The sequence below is a fragment of the Vanellus vanellus genome, assembly GCF_965231255.1.
Source record: "Vanellus vanellus genome assembly, contig: HAP1_SCAFFOLD_35, whole genome shotgun sequence".
In the NCBI taxonomy this organism is placed as follows: domain Eukaryota; kingdom Metazoa; phylum Chordata; class Aves; order Charadriiformes; family Charadriidae; genus Vanellus; species Vanellus vanellus.
The window spans coordinates 437,150-454,812 of NW_028128889.1; the positions used below are offsets into that span (position 1 = coordinate 437,150).

Genomic DNA, 17,663 nt, shown 5'->3' on the forward strand with positions numbered 1-17,663 from the left:
AGAGAGGGGCTGTCCCCAGCTGGGACAGGCAGAGCTGGTGGGGAGAAAGCTTCTCTCCTGGGACCAGGACCTGGCTGCTCTTCCCACACATCCCACAGCCCCAGCGCTGCAGGGACCTTGGGCCAGGGGGCTGCAGGGGGCGTCAACCCTGGGTGGGGACCAGGGGAAAGGCACTGTAGATGTGTCCTCAATGAGGGACGCGCACCAACCTGAGCCGCTGAACCTTGCCTGCTTCTCCCATGCTGGGCTGTAACCAATCTCCTCGTACACAGCCTCAGGGAAGGGCTCCTGAGCTCTCTCAGAGCCTGCGGACAGAGACAGAGCTGGCCCAGGGGTGGTCAGAGAGAGGATGGCATTCCGCAGGTAGGAAACACCAATTCCCCCAGCTCTGCCTTTACCACTCACTGATAGCCCACACCAGCCCTGGCCTTGCCAGGAGGCATCTTCCCCTGGAAGGGACCCACCTCTGCGCCCAGCCCTGGCGCGTCGCACTTGCCCGGCCAGGAGGGCCAGGAGCAGGCAGAGAAGGGCTCCCAGGATGATGCAGATGATGACGGGCAATGAGAGTCTCCCGCTGCCACTCAGACGGCCCCGGGTGAGATCTGCATGGCAGGAACACAGAAAGGGCAGTACCAGGCCTGGGAGAGGTGAGGGGCCGGGACAGCCCAGTCCTGATCCCCACTGCATCTTGACTAGGGGACTCCAGGGGATGAGGGATGGGTACGCTCCATCCTTACTGGGTAAATGACACTCCTTCCCAACCTCCCCACCTCCCTGCTACCCTGGTGCTTCCTCCTGGGAGAATTCACACCCCAGAAAGGAGCCCATTCCTTCTGGCTGTGGGTCACAGCCTGGGCCCGAGGAGAGCCAGCGCCAGTGGGGAGGACAGGTTACCTGCTCGAGGGGTTGGTGCTGCCGTCCTGGGTGCATCTGCAAGGAAGGAGAAGGAGAATAGGGCTGATGGGTGGGTGTGCAGGTACCGGGGAGCCTCCTCTCTGTCACATAGTGTGTGTGTGTGTGTGTTTGTGTGCACACGTGTGCATGTGCAGACATCCCTGACACTTCCCACCAAAACTGCCCCTCCTGCACCGCTGGTGAGGGTGGCCAGGAAGGAGCCCACGGCCCTACTCTGGCCACAGGGCAGGACAGAGCATGCAACCCAGTGATGGCCCTGGGGGCTGCAGGGCCCTGCGGGCAGAAGCTGGAGGACATCCAGCCCCACAGAAGCTGCTGCCCACTTGGCAAAAGGCTCCCGTGCTCTGCAGCGATGGCCTTGCTCTCAGGACCTCTGGAGCCATGACAGGACCGAATGGGGGAAACGGCTCCTTGCTGATACTCTTGTGAGGAGCATCAGCCCTGCCACTTACTTGAGCAGCGCACAGCAGCGTCCTCCTTATGGCGGCAGGCACCGCTGTCCCCATGCCGGGCCCAGCAGTCCTGCAGAGACAGCTCTGTCCCCCGGCACTCCACCTGCTCCAGCCAGATGGGGCCGGTCCCCTCCCCAAATGCAGCCTCAGGCAGGGCAGACACCGCAGGGCCACAGCCCAGCTGCCTGCATGCCACCTCGGCATCCCGCATGTCCCACCAGTCGTCACACACCGTCCCCCAGGAACCACGGTGCCAGACCTCCACTCTGCCAGAGCACCCGTTCTCGCCTCCCACGGCACGAATCTTCTCCCTGTCTGGAGAAGGCAGAGAGCTCCCAGGGCAGCGGGACAGCAGGCAGAGCCCTGCCAGGCAAGAGGGGCACGCAGAGGAGCAGCTACCTGTGCAGCTCGTGGTGCTGGGGCACGCAGCCGTTGGGGCTGGGAGCAATTCTGGCTGACGCCCTGCAGAAGGAAATGCTGAGGTGAAGGGGCTGTTGCAGGGCATGGTGCAGCAGAGAGCGGGGCTGAGTTATGCACGTGCCACCTCAGTTACGGCAGCACCTGAACCCCGGTCACTCAGGGGACACGCAGTGTGAGGGACCCTGACTGCTCAGCCCCAAAGGGACCCTGGACCTCACAGCAGCAGCAGGGTGCCCATGGAAGGGACACTGCTGGGACCCCTGGCTGTTCCCTTCTGAGACCTTGCCTCCAAAAACCTCTTCCCTGCCCAGGCAAAGCTGGGAGCCCAGCTGGCAATTCCCCTGCTGGTGAATGTGTGGGGCTCTGAGGGCTGAAGTCCCATTTTTGCTACCAGCAGCAGAAGTATCTGGCATGGAAAGAAAGAGCCTCGGCAGAGCCTGTCTCTGCGTTTGACCATGCCCAGCAAGGAGCAGGAGCTGGGGAGAAGCTGGTGCTCGGGTAGCTCAGAATTACCATTGCAGGTGATGTGGGTCTCATCTTGCAGGTCATCACATGACTGTGGGTTCCAGGGATCAGACAGACACTGCCAGAAGGAGCTGTTTCTCTCCCCACACTCCACATGATCCAGCCAGGCAGGGCCAGACAGCCTGCCGGGGGACAGTTGTGTTTCCAGGGTCTGTATGTCCCCGCAGCCCAGCTCCTTGCATGCCAGCGACATCGTTTTGCGAGTCATTGAGTTGGAGCAAACGCTCCCCCACGTCCCATTGTAGAAAACCTGCAGGCGCCCGGAGCAGTTGTTGCTGTTCTCCAGCCTCAGGGCCACGAACTCTGGGAGGAAAGGCACCGAGGGGGAACAGGCTGGTGTGGGGCTGTGGCAGCAGGGACGCCTCTGCACAACCCACACCCTCAGCCAGGCAAAGGAACGGCCAGCAAGTCCCTCTTGCACCCACGGGCAGAGAAATGTCCCTGATGGACAGACAACCCTGCCCTCCCTGCAAACCATCAGGGACAGCTGAGCTCCCCAGGGACCCCTGAAGGGACTGAAGTGACCTGTGGGTGGGTGTCCCCAGGATGGGCTTTGTCAGGGGCTCAGAGGTGGCCAGTAACAGCCTCGGCCATTGCCGGCCCTCCCCTCGTCCCAGCCTGCCTGGGCACTGGGCTCCCACCGCAGCCCCTGGCACAGACCTGAGCAGACGACTCCTGCGTCCTCTTTGTGCCCGCAGTCGTGCTGCCCCCAGGACCCTGCCGGGCAGTCCCAGAGAGCAGCTTCGGCCCCGGAGCAGTTCACTCCATCCAGCCAGATCTGACCAGAGCCTTTCCCAAACTGAGTGGAGCCAACCACCTCCACCGCCCCTCCACAGCCCAGCTGGCGGCAAACGACGGCAGCATCGGACAGGTCCCAGTCGTCATCGCAGACGGTCCCCCAGCGTCCCTGGTAGTAGACCTCCACTCTCCCAGCGCAGCGCCCAGGCCCGTTCACCAGCTGCACCCGCCGGCTCCCTGCAGCAGGAAGAAACCCCAGCTGCCGTCACGGGCTGGCTGCCCACCCAGCCCAGAGCCTGGGGGGCCCTGCGGTGCCACTCACCCCAGCAAACGACCCCCACATCCTCGGCAATCCCTGCGTCCAGTGCACTCTCAGGCAGGGAGGTGTTGCAGAGGGTCAGGTTGGCCTCATGCCCTGCGCACTGGACCCCTCGAAGCCCCATGGGACCAGTCCCTCGCTGAGGCTTCGGGGGGTTGTAGGCTGTCTCTGCCTCTCCGCACTGCAGCTGCCGGCACACCACGCTGGCCTCCTTCAGATCCCACTGGTCATCCAGGACTCTGCCCCACGTCCCGTGCTGGAAGATCTCCACTCGCCCATCACACCGGCTTCCTCCACCCACCAGCCGCAAGGATGCAAAGCGATCTGGGCCTGGGGAGAGCAGCCATGCCCCAGTCCTTGGTGGCATCGGGGAGCCTGGCAGCCTGCAGCATGTCTCCAGGCTCTGGCACCCTTGCAGAGGGGCCCAGAAGGGAAATTCCTTGCAGAAGCAGCTCGCCTGCCTGCCTCCAGCCCCCAAGGAGAGCTCCTTGTGCAGGGCTCCATGGGGTGCTTTCCCAGTCCCCGAGCCTTCCTGAGTAAGACGCCAGCTTTGCTCTTGGTGGGGCAGAGCCACAGAGCACGTCCCTGCCAAGGCAGTTGGGGCAGCTCCCGCAGGAGGGAGCAGCAGCCAGAAGTGGCCACTACTGAGACACGGGACAGAGCCCACACGTCTCTGCCCATCTGCATCCCTTGGGATGGGGGACTGGGAGCCAGAGCAAGGTGGGCCTTTGCCATCAAATGGGAAAAGTTTGGGTCCTGTGCTGACCAGAAACCAGCCCCACTCTGCAGCTAACCCCCAGGTCTGATGCTGCTGCTGTTGGCCCCCGGGCAGCACCTCTGGCTGTGGGATTGGGCTCTGTGGGACTCTCTGTGGGGTGGGACAGGGCTGCCTGCAGGCAGAGGGATGGAAACAAGCTCCACAGCCACGTCCCTGGCCCATCCCACTGTGGGAAGGTAAAGGAGCCTGGGCCTGGCGGTGGCCCCAGGGCCGGAGCTGCTGCCCTGAGGGGGAAAGACACTGGCCCCTGTTCAGTCCTCTGCTCTGTCACAGTGGAGTAGTCAGTCTGAGCAGGCAAAGTGCTCCAGATGTCCCCTGGTGACGCCTTGCACTGCCACAGCGTCCCCTGCTTTGGGAGACCATGTAGCACGTAGGGAGAAAACGGAGTTAATTGAGTGTTTTCCCAGCACTCACCTGAGCATATGACAGCAGCGGCGTTCCCATGAGAGCACGGTGACATCCCCAGTGAGGTCACTAAGCACTGGCCCAGGTGGGATTCAGTCCCGTCACAGTGGAATGAGTCTCTCCAGATGGGGCCAGTGCCTCTCCCAAAATGCCCTCCTCTGGGAACAGACTCAGCGAATCCACAGTTGAGGTGACGACAGAGAACGTGGGCCTCTGAGAGATCCCAGTGGGAGGCACAGAGGGTGCCCCAGGTCCCCAGCACCTGGACCTCCACCCTCCCCTCACACGCCGTGCTGCCATTCACCAGCCTGAACCCTGTGTACTCTGGGGACAGAGAAGGATGAGATGGGGCAGTTTGTGATTTTGCTCCTTTGGGTGGTGGAATAGAGGCTAAACGGACACGCTTCCTTTCTCCTCCTTCTGCACAACATTAGGGCTGCAGACAAACATTCAAGGTCAGGTCTAATGGGGCCCTCCACAACCTGATCTAGTTGAAGATGTCCCTGTTCATTGCAGGGGGGTTGGACTAGATGACATTTAATGGTCCCTCCCAACCCAAACCGTTCTATAGTTCTATGATCACCCCTCCTGTCCTCACACCCAGCACAGCGCAGTCCCTGCCCTGATCCCCTGTCTTCAGCCCAACCCCCGTGTTAACAGCCTGCCCTGAGTCCTTACGTGTGCAGGTGACACCGGCATCATGCGCGTGGGTGCAGGGCTGGTCCCTGGGGGACCCTGTGGGGCAGGAGGCGAGAAGGGATTCATTCCCCACACACTGGAGCTCCCTGTTCCACATGGGACCAACCCCTTCTCCAAAGTGAGCTGCCTCATGGACAGACAGGGCTGTGCCACACTGCAGATCCCTGCAGACCACATCGGCAGCTTTGGGACCAAAGTCTGAGTCACAGACAGTTTTCCACTGGTTCCCATCACGGATCTCCACTCGTCCTGAGCAGGGGCTATCCCCTCCAACCAGCTGGACAAATCCTGGAATGACCAAAGAACCCTGTGAATTCCCAGAGCCCTCTCTTGGTTACATGTCCCACCATGTCCCACCTCATCTGCCTTGGGGCAGTCACAGCCAAAGAGCCTCTTAAGAATCTCCCAGTGGGTGCTGATGGTACAAACACACCAGGGAACCCCTGCTGCTCCTCTGACATCATCACAGCACTTGTGGGTTGTTTTTTCCCCCAAACCCACAGCCACAGGAATCACTTAGAAGAACTGATGCTCTCCTGGAGACCCTGGGCTACCTGGCATTGGCCACATGCACTGCAGCGCCTGGAGAACTTGAACCCAAGGAGATGCACTGAGGCTCTGTTGGCTGCTGCGGTCTTCTCTGCCCCACCGAGCTCAGAGCCAGGCTGAGGAACCCCTTGGAGCCACCAGAACAGCACCCCATGCCCAGGTGGTTCTCACTTTGTTGGGGTACTGCTATTAGATGGGACATGCCAGAGGGAAGAGATGTGGTGCGGGTGTACCTGCAGTCTCTGTCTGCACCAGCCCCTGGCTCCAGCGCCTGTCCAGGGAGGGGTCCTCAGCCAGTGCCAGAGGACACTGCCAGGTGTGCACATCCCCGGCCACCAGTTGGGAGAGGGCAGGAGAGCGGGCAGAGGGGCAGCCCTGGGATGACACCAGCTCCCAGTGCAACGACAGGCACAAAGGACAGCCAGAAAGCGCTGGCAAACCCCTGTGGCGCAGGGCAGGCAGGGGCTGGGGTGGGCAGGAGAGGCTGGGCAGCAGGTCGGCACTGCCTGCACAGGGTTGTCTCCCTGTGGGATGGCTCTCATGGGGTGACTCTGGAAGAGGAATGAGGTGGCCACGGGCCATCCTGCTCTTCTGCCCAAGCTCAGTGCTCCTTTCCTCTGAGCAGCCCCTCCAATTAAGGAGACTTGTGTCTTCCAGGGGACAAAACTCAGAATTCCCAGGCCACCTTGGGCCTTCCCTGGGGCTGTGGGTGGCCATGTGAGCTACTCTCAGTGCCTCTGGCATGGGGGAACATGGTCCTCAGTGCCAGACAGCTCCTGTATGAACAGGAGAAATTTGGGAACCAACCAAGACTACGGAGCAGGGTGGCCATTCATCTCCCAGCCCCAGGCACCAACAGAGGGTGGGCTGAGCTGCCTCGGGGGTCAGGCAGTGGTGGGTTCCTACTGGGCATTCCTCAGGGACTGGGGAAACCAGCAATGACAGTCCCAGCTCGGCAGGGTGACCAGACACACTCCAGTAACCCCTTGTTGCTCCCTGAGGGCACATCCAGCCCCCTTCCCCCATCCCGGTCAAAACAGTGGGGAATGGACTGGCCCCATACCTGAACATGTCACTCCAGCATCCAAACTGTGATCACAGAATTTTTGAGTCCATTCTGTGTTTGTGCAATCAGAGAGTGCAGCCTCATTACCATGACAGCTAACACCAAACATCCAAATGGGGCCAGATCCTGCCCCAAAGTATCCATACTGAGGAGCTTCAAGAGCAGACCCACAGTCCAGCTGCTTGCAGACCACTGCAGCACCATTCATGTCCCAGAATATACCACACACAGTCCCCCACTGGCCCTGGAGTTTCACCTCCACTCTTCCAGCACAGCGTCCGCCACCATTTTCCAGCCTCACCTCCGCAGCACCTTCAGACACTGACATGGGACCTGTCAGGAGAGCACCGAGCCCCAGACTCCAGGTCTGGAGGTCCCCCCTGCCCAGGCTGAGGCACCGGCACCAGGTGGGAGCCCTCCCCCTTCCGGGCTGTCTGTAGGCAGGGTGCAGGTCCCTCCTCTCCCCACAGCCTGTGCAGGCTGGGGGTGCACAACTCCAGCCCTGCTGGGCCATTCACTGTCCCATAGCCCTTGGAACCTCCTCCCACTCCAGTGGCCTCCTTCCCATGACCACTCCACACATCGTGCCTCCAGGCCCTGCACGGGGCACCCAACTCCTCCCCAGCCCAGCACCCCTGAAAAGCCCTGTCCCCCCAGGCTCGCAGCTTCCCGTTCCGACCACCTGCCCTGGCACCACCCAAACTCACACCGCCCAAACTCACACCACCCCCAGGCCTTTCTCAGTCCTCAGGGAACATCAACATGATCCCAAGGATCCCCCAAACCCATGTCCCCTCCTCACCCCTGGTGTCAGCCCAGCCCCCGTGCTTGTTGGGAGCCCCAAGGAAAGGAACTTCTCTAAAACCTGTGGGTGCAGACAACCCTCGTTCTCTGTGGGGCACAAACTGCCTTCCTGGTGTTGGGGCTCCCCTGAAGCCTGGAGCCATGGTCAGCCTCGGGGGCACAGTACGGGGGCACAAGAGGTCCCAAAAGGGTAACCCAGGATGAGTTGCTTTAAATACAGCCAGGCACAGGCTGCCCTAAACACTTGAGCTCTGGAAGTGGAGATACCCTCTCCCACCCAGATGGAAGCAGGTACAGGCTGTGCCCATGCTCAAGTGCATGGACTTGAGCACCTTCTAGCCCTCATTTCAGTGGCACTGAAATCCCAAAGGGATCTTGATGACCCTACTGGTACCAAAGGCTCTGGGCTATGAGAAAAGGGAGCCAGCACTTACCTCTGCAGAGCTGCAGGCAGAGGAGCAGCCACAGCACCAGAGGGGACAGGAATCCCTCCATTCCCATCCTGAGCCTCATCCCTGATGGCACAGCCCTGCTGTACCCCACTCCTTGTCACGTCTCCTAGGGACTCATGGTGACAACGATGATGGGAGGGTAATATATCTCTGCAGATGCCGACCCAGCTGCGGGAGGAGCCAATCGAAGCAGCAGCACCTTTTTAGACATTATCGGGAGCTATCTCCCCTCCGACACAGCCCAGCCCTCCAATGAACTTCTCCAGCGCCGTTCATGACCATATATGAAGGACATACATGTACCACTGCGCGTATCACGGTCGCTGTGGTGGCGGATTGTCATGGGACAAGCTGGGTGTGGAGGGAATATGAGTTGGTCACTCCTTGCACCTCGCTGTGGGGACCGGGAGCACTGAGCATCTCTTACGCTGGCCTCATCCATGAACCCAAGAGGCAAAGTCCAGCTGTCCCCGAGCTGTGGGAGCCATGGAGCTGGGACTGCACAGGGGTCTGTGTCAGGATGGGGAGGAAACCACCCCTGCCCCTGCTACAGACCCCTTTGTGCTGGGAGCAGCAGCCGGGAAAAGGCCTTGGCCAGGGCAAGAGCTCCATCCCAGCAGTGCTGGGTTGTCCAGGCCTCCCCACAGAGCCCATGGTCGGTCCCTCGCAGCAGCTGGAGCTGGGACACGTCCCTGCCCTGGCAGCAGACATGCAGCCCAGAGGCTCAGACGTGTCCCTGACTCTCAGCGTGTCACCGAGGGGCCGTTATTCCCCGCGGGCGGATCGGGAGCTGGAGCCTGCAGGTGCACAACCCACAGCCCACGTGGCCTCGCAGCGCTCCCCGCGCTCCCCCCGTAGTGCCCGGGCAGGAAGTCTGTGGTTTCCTCCTGGCGCCGTGCCCAGGCACATCCCTGCCGTGCCCCCGAGACACCCCCACCCTGACTGCTCTAGCCAGGGCTGCAGGGGCTGCTCCTTCGGCCTCGCAGGCACGCCGCCGGGCAGCTCCCGTCCCCCATGATGCCGCTGTGATGCACGCGGCCACTCTGCACCGACCCCACGGCCACGGGGTGCCGTCGGTGACGTGACCTCACATCCCTCCTCCTGCCAAAGCTGTGTGCTCATGGGTTATACTGACAGTGACCTCACACTCTCCTCCTTCTGCCGCTGTGTGCTCAGGGCCTATACTGATGGTGACCTCACTATGGGCTTCTGCTGAGGATGGTTCTTCCAAAAAGCCCTATTTAGGTGGGATCTAAATACTCTTTTAATGACAACAGAAGCACCCACACAACCGCATGCCTACTCCTTGCATAAAAGCTACTCTGGCACCAGTGAAATCACAAGATCATTCCAAAGCCACGTATATATTCTTGGCCTATCTGCCACTCAGCCTCTGATGATGTCAGAGCATCTAAGCCTGACATGGACCTGCTCCTGGCCTATCATGTGTTCGGACAACAGTGGCCTCACAAACACGTACACAAGCTATTGCTTGGCTCTTAACCTATCAGAAACTCAGGCACCAGTGACACCACAACAACCGACACAACCCAGGGGTCTACTCCTGTCCTATCAGACACTAGGACAGCAGTGACCTCACCGGCACCTAAACAACCCCTGGGCCTCTTCCTGGTGTATCAGCTAATTGGTCACAAATGACCTTGCAAACACCTACACAAGACAGGTGCTTACTCCTGGCCTACCAGATTCTCAGGCACCTGTACCTCAAAATATCCAACTCAACACGTTTCTCCTGGCATGCTCAGGCACCAGTGACCTCACAAGCACCTACACAATCCATAGGCCTGTTCCGGGCCTACTAGCTACTCAGACATGAGTGACCTCATAAGCACAGACACATACCATGGGTCTGCTCCTGGCCTGTCAGGTACTGAGGCAAGGACGATCTCACAAAACCTACACAAGCCATGGGTCAGCTCATGGCCTGTCAGCTGAGAGTGACCTCATAAGTACGTATCTGCCCATCTGCCATGTACTTCCTGGTGAGGTACTCAGGCTCCAGTGACCTCACAAGCCCCTATACAAGCTGTGTACCTGGTCCTGGCTTATCAACTACTCAGCCGAGAGTGACATCACAAGTACATACGCAAGCCATGTGTCTCCCTCTTGCCTATCAGCTACACAAGCACCAGTGACCTCACAGGCTCGTACAAGAGCCCTGGCCTTGCTCCTGCTCTATCAGCTACTCTGGCACCAGAGACCTGACCACCACATATCTACCTATTTGCTATCTGCTCACCTATGAGATAGGAGGAAAGAAGTGACCCCACAAGCTCCTACACAAACCATAAGCCTCCTCTTGGCCTGGTCACTCTGGCAGCAGTGACCTCAGAGGCACATATCAACCTATTTGCTCTGTGCTCGTACTTTAGGGGTGACCCAAGCCAGTAGCTAAAACCCCTCTCAGTCACTTGCTCACTCCTCCACAGCAAGATGTGGGAGAAAACTGGAAGGGCAAAACGAAAAAAAGAAAAATACAACAAAAAAAATAGGGCTGAGATAAAGACAGTTTAAGAAGTGGAGGGAAAAAAAAAAGAAAAAGAAACAAGTGACGGAGAAGCAATCACTCCCACCAGCAGACAAAAGCCCAGTCAGTCTTCAGGCAATGGCTGCTTTGCAGAAATTCCCCTCACAGGTTTAGCGCTGAACAAGGAATAGTTTGGCATGGATCATCTCTCTGGTCCATTTAGATCATCTGTCTTGACTTTGTCTCCTCCAAGACTCTTGCCCTCCCTCAGCCTCCCAACTGTGTCACAGAGTGAGAAACAGTGAAGGCCTTGATGCTATGCCAGCACTCATCAGTAATTGCTACATCAGCGTGTTCTCAGCACTGGTTTAGCCACCAGCACAAAGCACAGCACCATCTCATCTGCTATCAGGGAAATCAACTCCATCCCAGCAAGACTCAGGACCATCTGACCCCTTATTCCATACCGTTTGCATCCTGCGCAGGTCCTGCACTGTTCAATGCATTTGCAGCAACCACCAGCACCCCCTTCCCCATCCTTTGACATGACATACACACAGCACACTGGGTTTGGCTGGTGTGGCTCAGGTGGACGTGGACAAGTCCCAGCCCACTCCTGACTTCTCCTCTCACTCAGTTAATTGGAGTTTTTTTTAAAATGTCAATCAGGTCATCCACCTAAGGGCAAGGCAGAACATGTAGCACTGCCCTGCACCCCACGGTGGTCTGACAGGGATCTGTCATCTCCTCCACAACCTTGAGGAAAGGGGGCTCCCCAATCCACCCAACTTCTTCTTGGGACACCTCAAAATGCAGTTTGCAGTTCACTGGCCCATTGGCTCTTTTCCCTCGAGCACGTGGTGCTTTTGGGGAGGCCCTTTGCATCTTTTCTGCTTTGACCCCATGCGCATGTTCTTCTGCAGGTGGCATTTTGTCCTGGTTTTCCATTCTCATAGCCAGCATGGCCTGTGTCTTGCAGCACCGCTCAAAGCCCAGACTCTGCCCCAGTCAGCCCACACGGCCGCCCTGCAGCGCTGGGCTGGGCTGTGGGGGCCTCCCAGTGCTGCTCACAGGAATGGGCCCTTCTTTGCACCTGACAGGATTTGTTCTGGGGGCCCCATGGAGGTCTCCAGGGAGGGGGCAACAGTACCTGGGCATGTCCCAGCTTGTCCGTGCCCCAGCACCTTTCGGGTACCCCTTCACCCTCTTGAATCCCCCCCAGCCCAGAGCTGTGAGTACGTGTTCTGCCGCCTGGTAAAGTGAGGGACCCCGACATGGCCTTCTCCTTTTGTTTATGCTCACACTTAAACTTTAATTTTTCAGTACATTAAATCTTCATTGAAATAGATTTTATCCATTTCATAACTATACTTTTGTGATTATATTAAGTTCTGTACCTTTAAAAATATTTATTTTTTAGAAATGTGTATACGTATATACATATATAAGTATATCTATAAAAAATACTGTACCTATTTATATATAAATAATAATTTTACTGATAGAATTATACACTTCCTTTCAGACATCTATTTCCATATATGTATATATTGAATATAAATGTATATATTTTATATCCAAGCTCTTCCTAGGCCAAAGAAAGGAGGCAGCCAAACACAGGGGCTGCCTGAGAACACGCGGGTGTTGCGATGTCACAAGATGGCCATTAGCCAATCCCAGGGCAGAATGATGTTTAACAAAACGGCCGCTCACTACCATGAATGGCGGCACCCTGACCTAAAATGGTGGTCAAACCACAATGGCGGCCCCTGTGCATGTAGGGGAAGGGCCTTCCGGGTCTGATGTATTTCCGGGTGAACTGGACGGAGCGGCCGGTCCTGCCAGCCAATCACAACAGAGCACATGACCAGAAGAGAGAGAGTCTTCCGGGGCCAATGGCCCCTGTGGCTGCTGGGAGGTGGTGGGACTACTTGTTTTCCTGCCGAGTGGTTGATAACACCCTCAGGTTTGTGGTTGTTGCTCCGCAGTCGAGGCCTTTTGTGCTCCTCACACCACCCCGCCAGCGCGTAGGCTGGAATGCACAAAGGGTTGGGAGGAGACACAGCCGGGAGAGCTGCCCCCCACTGACCAACGGGATGTTCCACACCGCATGACGTCGTGCTCAGCATATAAACTGGGGGAAGAAGAAGGAAAGGGGGACTTCTGGAGTTACGGCGTTTTGTCTTCCCGAGTAACCGTTCCGCGTGATGGAGCCCTGCTTTCCTGGAGATGGCTGAACATCTGCCTGCCCGTGGGAAGTCGTGAGGGAATTCCTTGATTTGCTTTGCCTGCGTGCACGGCTTTTGCTTTACTTATGCACCTGTTCCTGTCTCAACTCACGAATTTCCTGACTTTTGCTCTTGTGATTCTCTCCCCCATCCAACTGGGAGGAGTGAGCGCGTGGCTGTGTGGTGCTTCGCTGCTGTCTGGGGTTAAACCACGGCACTGGTGCTCCCAGCCAGAACAAAAGTTTTATTAAAAAAAAACAATCTCCAGCCACTTTGGAGCTACTGAAACTTATATCACCGTCAGTGACACTTTCATTTGCAGCACTTTGGGAATTAAATAGCCACACCAACCTGAAAGTAATGGCTCCTGCCAGAGTTTAAACGTTGGGCAGTGGCGGCAGTGGCAGCAGTGGAGCAGCAGTTGTTGCGGCATGCTGAGAGGATGTCAAGGCTTGTGAGGTGCCCGGAGGAGCCTGAGGGTGTCTCTGGGCCCCTGGCACCTGTGGGCTGTGTGTGTGGAGGGACCAGCCGGCAGGCAACAGGTCTGGCAAGAGGGGTCAGCCGAGAGTTGTGCGGTGCATTGGCCCCCGCGGCCAGTTCAAACCACAGGACGCCACATATACCTGTTCCCTGAGGAGCAGCACGACGAGGGCGTGAAAACAGGGAGTGGTGTCAGCTGGGAGCAGTGCGACAGTTTGCCCAGCACTTTGCACAAGAAGGGCAGCGCACTCTGCCCGTTGTCGGGCTGCTGCCTCCTCTGCTCCCCAGGCAGGCGTAGGCTGCAGCCCTGATGGTAACCCCAGCACGCTGGTGGCTGTGCAAGCCCACCCAGAAACTTGAGGTCTCCAGGGAATTAGAATTAGAAGAACAACATATTTCAAATGAATTACCATCTTAGATGTAAAGGAGCCATTTTTCCTCGGAACTTCAAAGAGACTGTGTCCTGCTCAAAGAAAACGGTGTCCAGGCAGCACAAGTGCAAGGCGGAGGCTGAAATGCAAGCAGAAGCTCTAAAGGCTTCCTATGCTGTCACCTCCACCAAAACAGAACTCCCAAGGACTGAAATAGCTGTCCAGACCTCAGGTTGCATGGAGCTCCAGCACCTGGAAGTCCCCCTAGTAAGCAATGGCCATCATAGCTGCAAGTGTGCCCAGCTGGAAGAAGAACTCAAACCAGTAGGTGTGGTACCAGAGGAGCTCAACAGGCAGTGCAGTATCCGGGAACGTGAGGGAGAAATGGATGCGTGGTCCTGTGCGCTGTGCCACGCTGAGCACCAGCCCTGCCTTAATGCTGCCCAAGGGGAGGGTAAGCCTGAATTCCACCTCAGGCTGACTGACACAAGTAAGTCCTGGGAGGAAGGAGATTGGTCCCTTGTCTCTGGTCAGGGCAGGAGGAACCTTCCTCCTTCCCCTGAAGTGCCCCTGTGTAGCAGATGTGATGCTCTGGGGATGGAGAATGAAGAGCAGGTGAATAATTGGCAGGATTCAGGAAAAGCCGACCGTGCAAAGTTGATCCACCCACCCACCCGCATTAGAACCAGTGCCACCAGAAAAGCACATAAAGTATTAGTAATTGGGGATTCCTTATGGAGAAGCACCGAAGCAACCATTTGCCTTCCAGACAGTCTCTCTAGAGAAGTTTGCTGCCTATCAGGAGCTCACATTTGTGATGTCATTGAGAGGCTGCTGAGCCTGGTGAACCCTACAGGTTTTCACTCACTCCGATTCCACATAGGGACTAATGCTATTGCGACAAGGAAACTGAGAACCACCAGAAGACACTACATGTCCCACAGAGCAATGCTAAAAGGATCAGGAGCACAGGTGGTGTTCTCCTCTCTCCTCCTAGTCAGAGGAAGGGGTTTCAGAAGGGGGAGACAAACCCAACAGGTGAATGCCTGGCTTTGTGGCTGCTGGTGTCACACTCAAGGTTTGGGCTTCAGTGATCATGGAGTGAGCTTTGAGTAGCTGGATCTTTTGGGAGCTGATGGGATTCACCTGACCAAGTGGGACAAGACGGTCTTCACCAACAAGCTCACAAGACTTCTTAGGAGAGCTTTAAACTAGGCTTAGTGGGGGAAGGGGGTGAAGTTTCTTGCTTGCAGAGAAGAGCCAGGGGCTGCTGATGTATTAGGAACCACCAGGGAAACCCCTGTGAAATGCCTCAAAGGAATTAGGGCATCTTTCTCTAAAAAGGTGACATGATCCATAGCACAGCTGAAATGCCTCTGTGCCAATGCAGGTGTGCTGGGTAACAAAGTGGAGGAGCTGGAAGCCCTGTGTAGCAAGAGAGCTCTGATCTGATTGCTGTCACTGAAATGGGGTGGGATGAGTCGCATGACTGGGGCACTGCAATCGATGACTCTAAACTGTTCATGAGGGACAGGCAAGGAAGGAGGGGCGGGGGGTTGCCCTCCATGTAAAAGACTGGATTGACTGCACAGAGCTGTCTTGGAAAACCAGCAATGAACAGGTTGAGAGCTTCTGGGTGAAAACCAGTGGCCAAGCAAACAAAGGAAACCTTGTGTCTGGTGTTTCCTACAGAGCACCTGCCCCAGGGGAGCCTGGTGACAACGCATTCTTACTTCAACTAGAGGAAGCATCGTGCTCGCAGGATCTGATCCTGCTGGGGGACTTCAGTCCTCCTGACATCTGCTGAACAAGGAGCACAACAAGCTGTAAGCTGTTCAGGAGACTCCTGGAGAGTGTCAAGGATAATTTCTTCCTTGAGGTGATAGACAGCCTGGCCAGAAGAGAAGCGTCACTGGACCTGTTGCTCACCCACATGGAAGAACTAATTAGAGAGGTCCAGACTGATGGCAGCTTGGGATGCAGTGATCGTGCCCTGGTGGAATTAGCAGTCCTGAGGGGTACGGGCCTGGTGAAGAGTACCATCAGGAGCCTGAATTTTAGGAGAGCAAGCTTTCTGTTTTTTAAGGAGCTAGTGGATGGGCCCCCTGAGGAAACTGCCCTCAAAGACAAAGGTGCTGGGCAGAGCTGGCAGCTCTTTAAGGACGTTTTCTTCAGAGCGCAAGAGCTCTTGATTGCCACGTGTAAGAAAACATGCATACAAAGCTGGAGGCTGGCACAGCTTAGTAAGGACCTCCTGCTGAAACTACAGTGTAAGAAGGAAACACAGAGACAGTGGAAGCAGGGACATGTATCCTGGAAAGAATATAGGGATGCTGCCCGGTTGTGTGTGGGGGGGATCAGGAAAGCTAAGGCACAGCTGGAGCTGAATTTGACAAGGGATGTGAAGAATATTAGGAAGGGCTTCTATGGGTATGTTGGCCAGAAAAGGAAGTTTCAAGTCAATGTACCTGCCCTAAGAAATGGGACAGGAAAACTAGTTACAGCTGACATGGAGAAGGCTGAATTACTCAACCGTTTTTTTTGCTTCAGTTTTCCCTGGCAGTCAGTCCTCCCCTGTCTGTCAAGTCCATGAACTTCAAGGCAGGGACTGGGAGAATTAAATCCCTCCCATTGTAGCAGAAGATTAGGTTTGAGGTCACCTAAGGAACCTGAACGTACATAAGTCCACGGGACCCAACTCAATAAATCCTAGGGTCCTGAGGGAGTTGACTGATGCAGTTTTCAAGCCATTCTGCATCATATTTCAAACATCATGGCAGTCAGACGGAGTCCCCAGTGACTGGAAAACTGGAACCATCAGGCCCATTTTTACAAAGGGTAAAAATGAGGACCCTGGGAACTGCTGACCAGTCAGCTTCACTTCTGTACTTGGTACAGTCAGGGAACAGGTCCTCCTGGAAGATATGTCGAAACCGATGGAAGGCAGGGTGGTGACTAGACAGCCCTCAAGGCTTCACTAAAAGCATGTTATGGTTGAGAAATCTAGTGGCCTTCTAGAATGGAGTGACTGCATCTGTGGGAAAGGAAAGAGCAAGTAATGTCATCTACCTGGAGTTCTGTAAGGCCTTAGACATGGTGCCCCTCAACATTCTTGACAGTAAATTGGAGAGAAATGGATCTGATGGATGGACTGGTAGAAAGGTAAGGAGTGTGCTGGATGGTGGTGTCCAATAAAGTCAATGGCTCAATGTGCAAAGTGGAAACCAGTAACAAGTGGTGTCCCTCAAGGGGACCAGTACTATTGAATATTTTCATCAATGACATAGAGAGTAGGATTGAGTGCAGCCTCAGCAGGTGGTCAGATGACAGCAAGCTGAGTGGTGCAGTTGATAACGCTAGAGGGAAGGGATGCCATCCAGAGGGACCTTGAGCGACCGCAGGAGTGGGGGCATGTGAACCTGAAGAAGTTCAAGGCCAAGGGCAAGGTCCTGCAACTTGGTTGAGGCAATCGCCAGCATCAGTAGAGACAGGGATGAATGGATTGAGAGCAGCCCTGCAGAGAAGGAAATGGGGACACTGGTGAGGGAAAAATTGATCATTACCCTCCGATATCTACTTGCAACCCATAAAGCCAACTGTATCCCGAGCTGCATCAAAAGAAGCATGGCCAGTAGGTCGAGGGAGGTGATTCTCCCCATGCACTCTGCTCTTGCAAGACCCCACCTGGTGTACTGTGTCCAGCTCTGGTGTCCCCAGTACAAGAAAGATGTAGATGTGTTAGCACAGTCCACAAAAATGATGGGAGGCCGAGAACATGTCTCCCATGAAGAAAGGCTGGAGAGAGTGTGGGTCATTCATCCTGGAGAAGAGAAGGCTCCAGGGACACCTTCTTGTGGCCTTTCAGGATATGAAGGGGGCTTATAGAAAGACAGATGTTTTACCAGGGCCGAGAGCGACAGGGCAAGGGGCGAGGGGTTTAAACAGAAAGAAGGAGGGATAACAGAGGACATGAG

The 17,663-nt window shown here is 56.3% G+C and overlaps 1 protein-coding gene across 1 annotated transcript; it reads right to left on the reverse strand.

Annotated features, from left to right (window-relative positions):
- Positions 1-298: 298 nt before the first annotated feature.
- LOC309683857 (scavenger receptor cysteine-rich type 1 protein M130-like) lies at positions 299-7,194 on the reverse strand (the record flags this gene model as incomplete). The annotated part of the gene is made up of 8 exons (XM_082499850.1): positions 299-305; positions 497-602; positions 1,368-1,682; positions 2,301-2,615; positions 2,973-3,287; positions 3,373-3,693; positions 4,562-4,876; positions 6,864-7,194. The coding sequence occupies 8 exons, from the start codon at positions 7,192-7,194 to the stop codon at positions 299-301; spliced, it is 2,025 nt and encodes a 674-aa protein (XP_082355976.1).
- Positions 7,195-17,663: the final 10,469 nt, after the last annotated feature.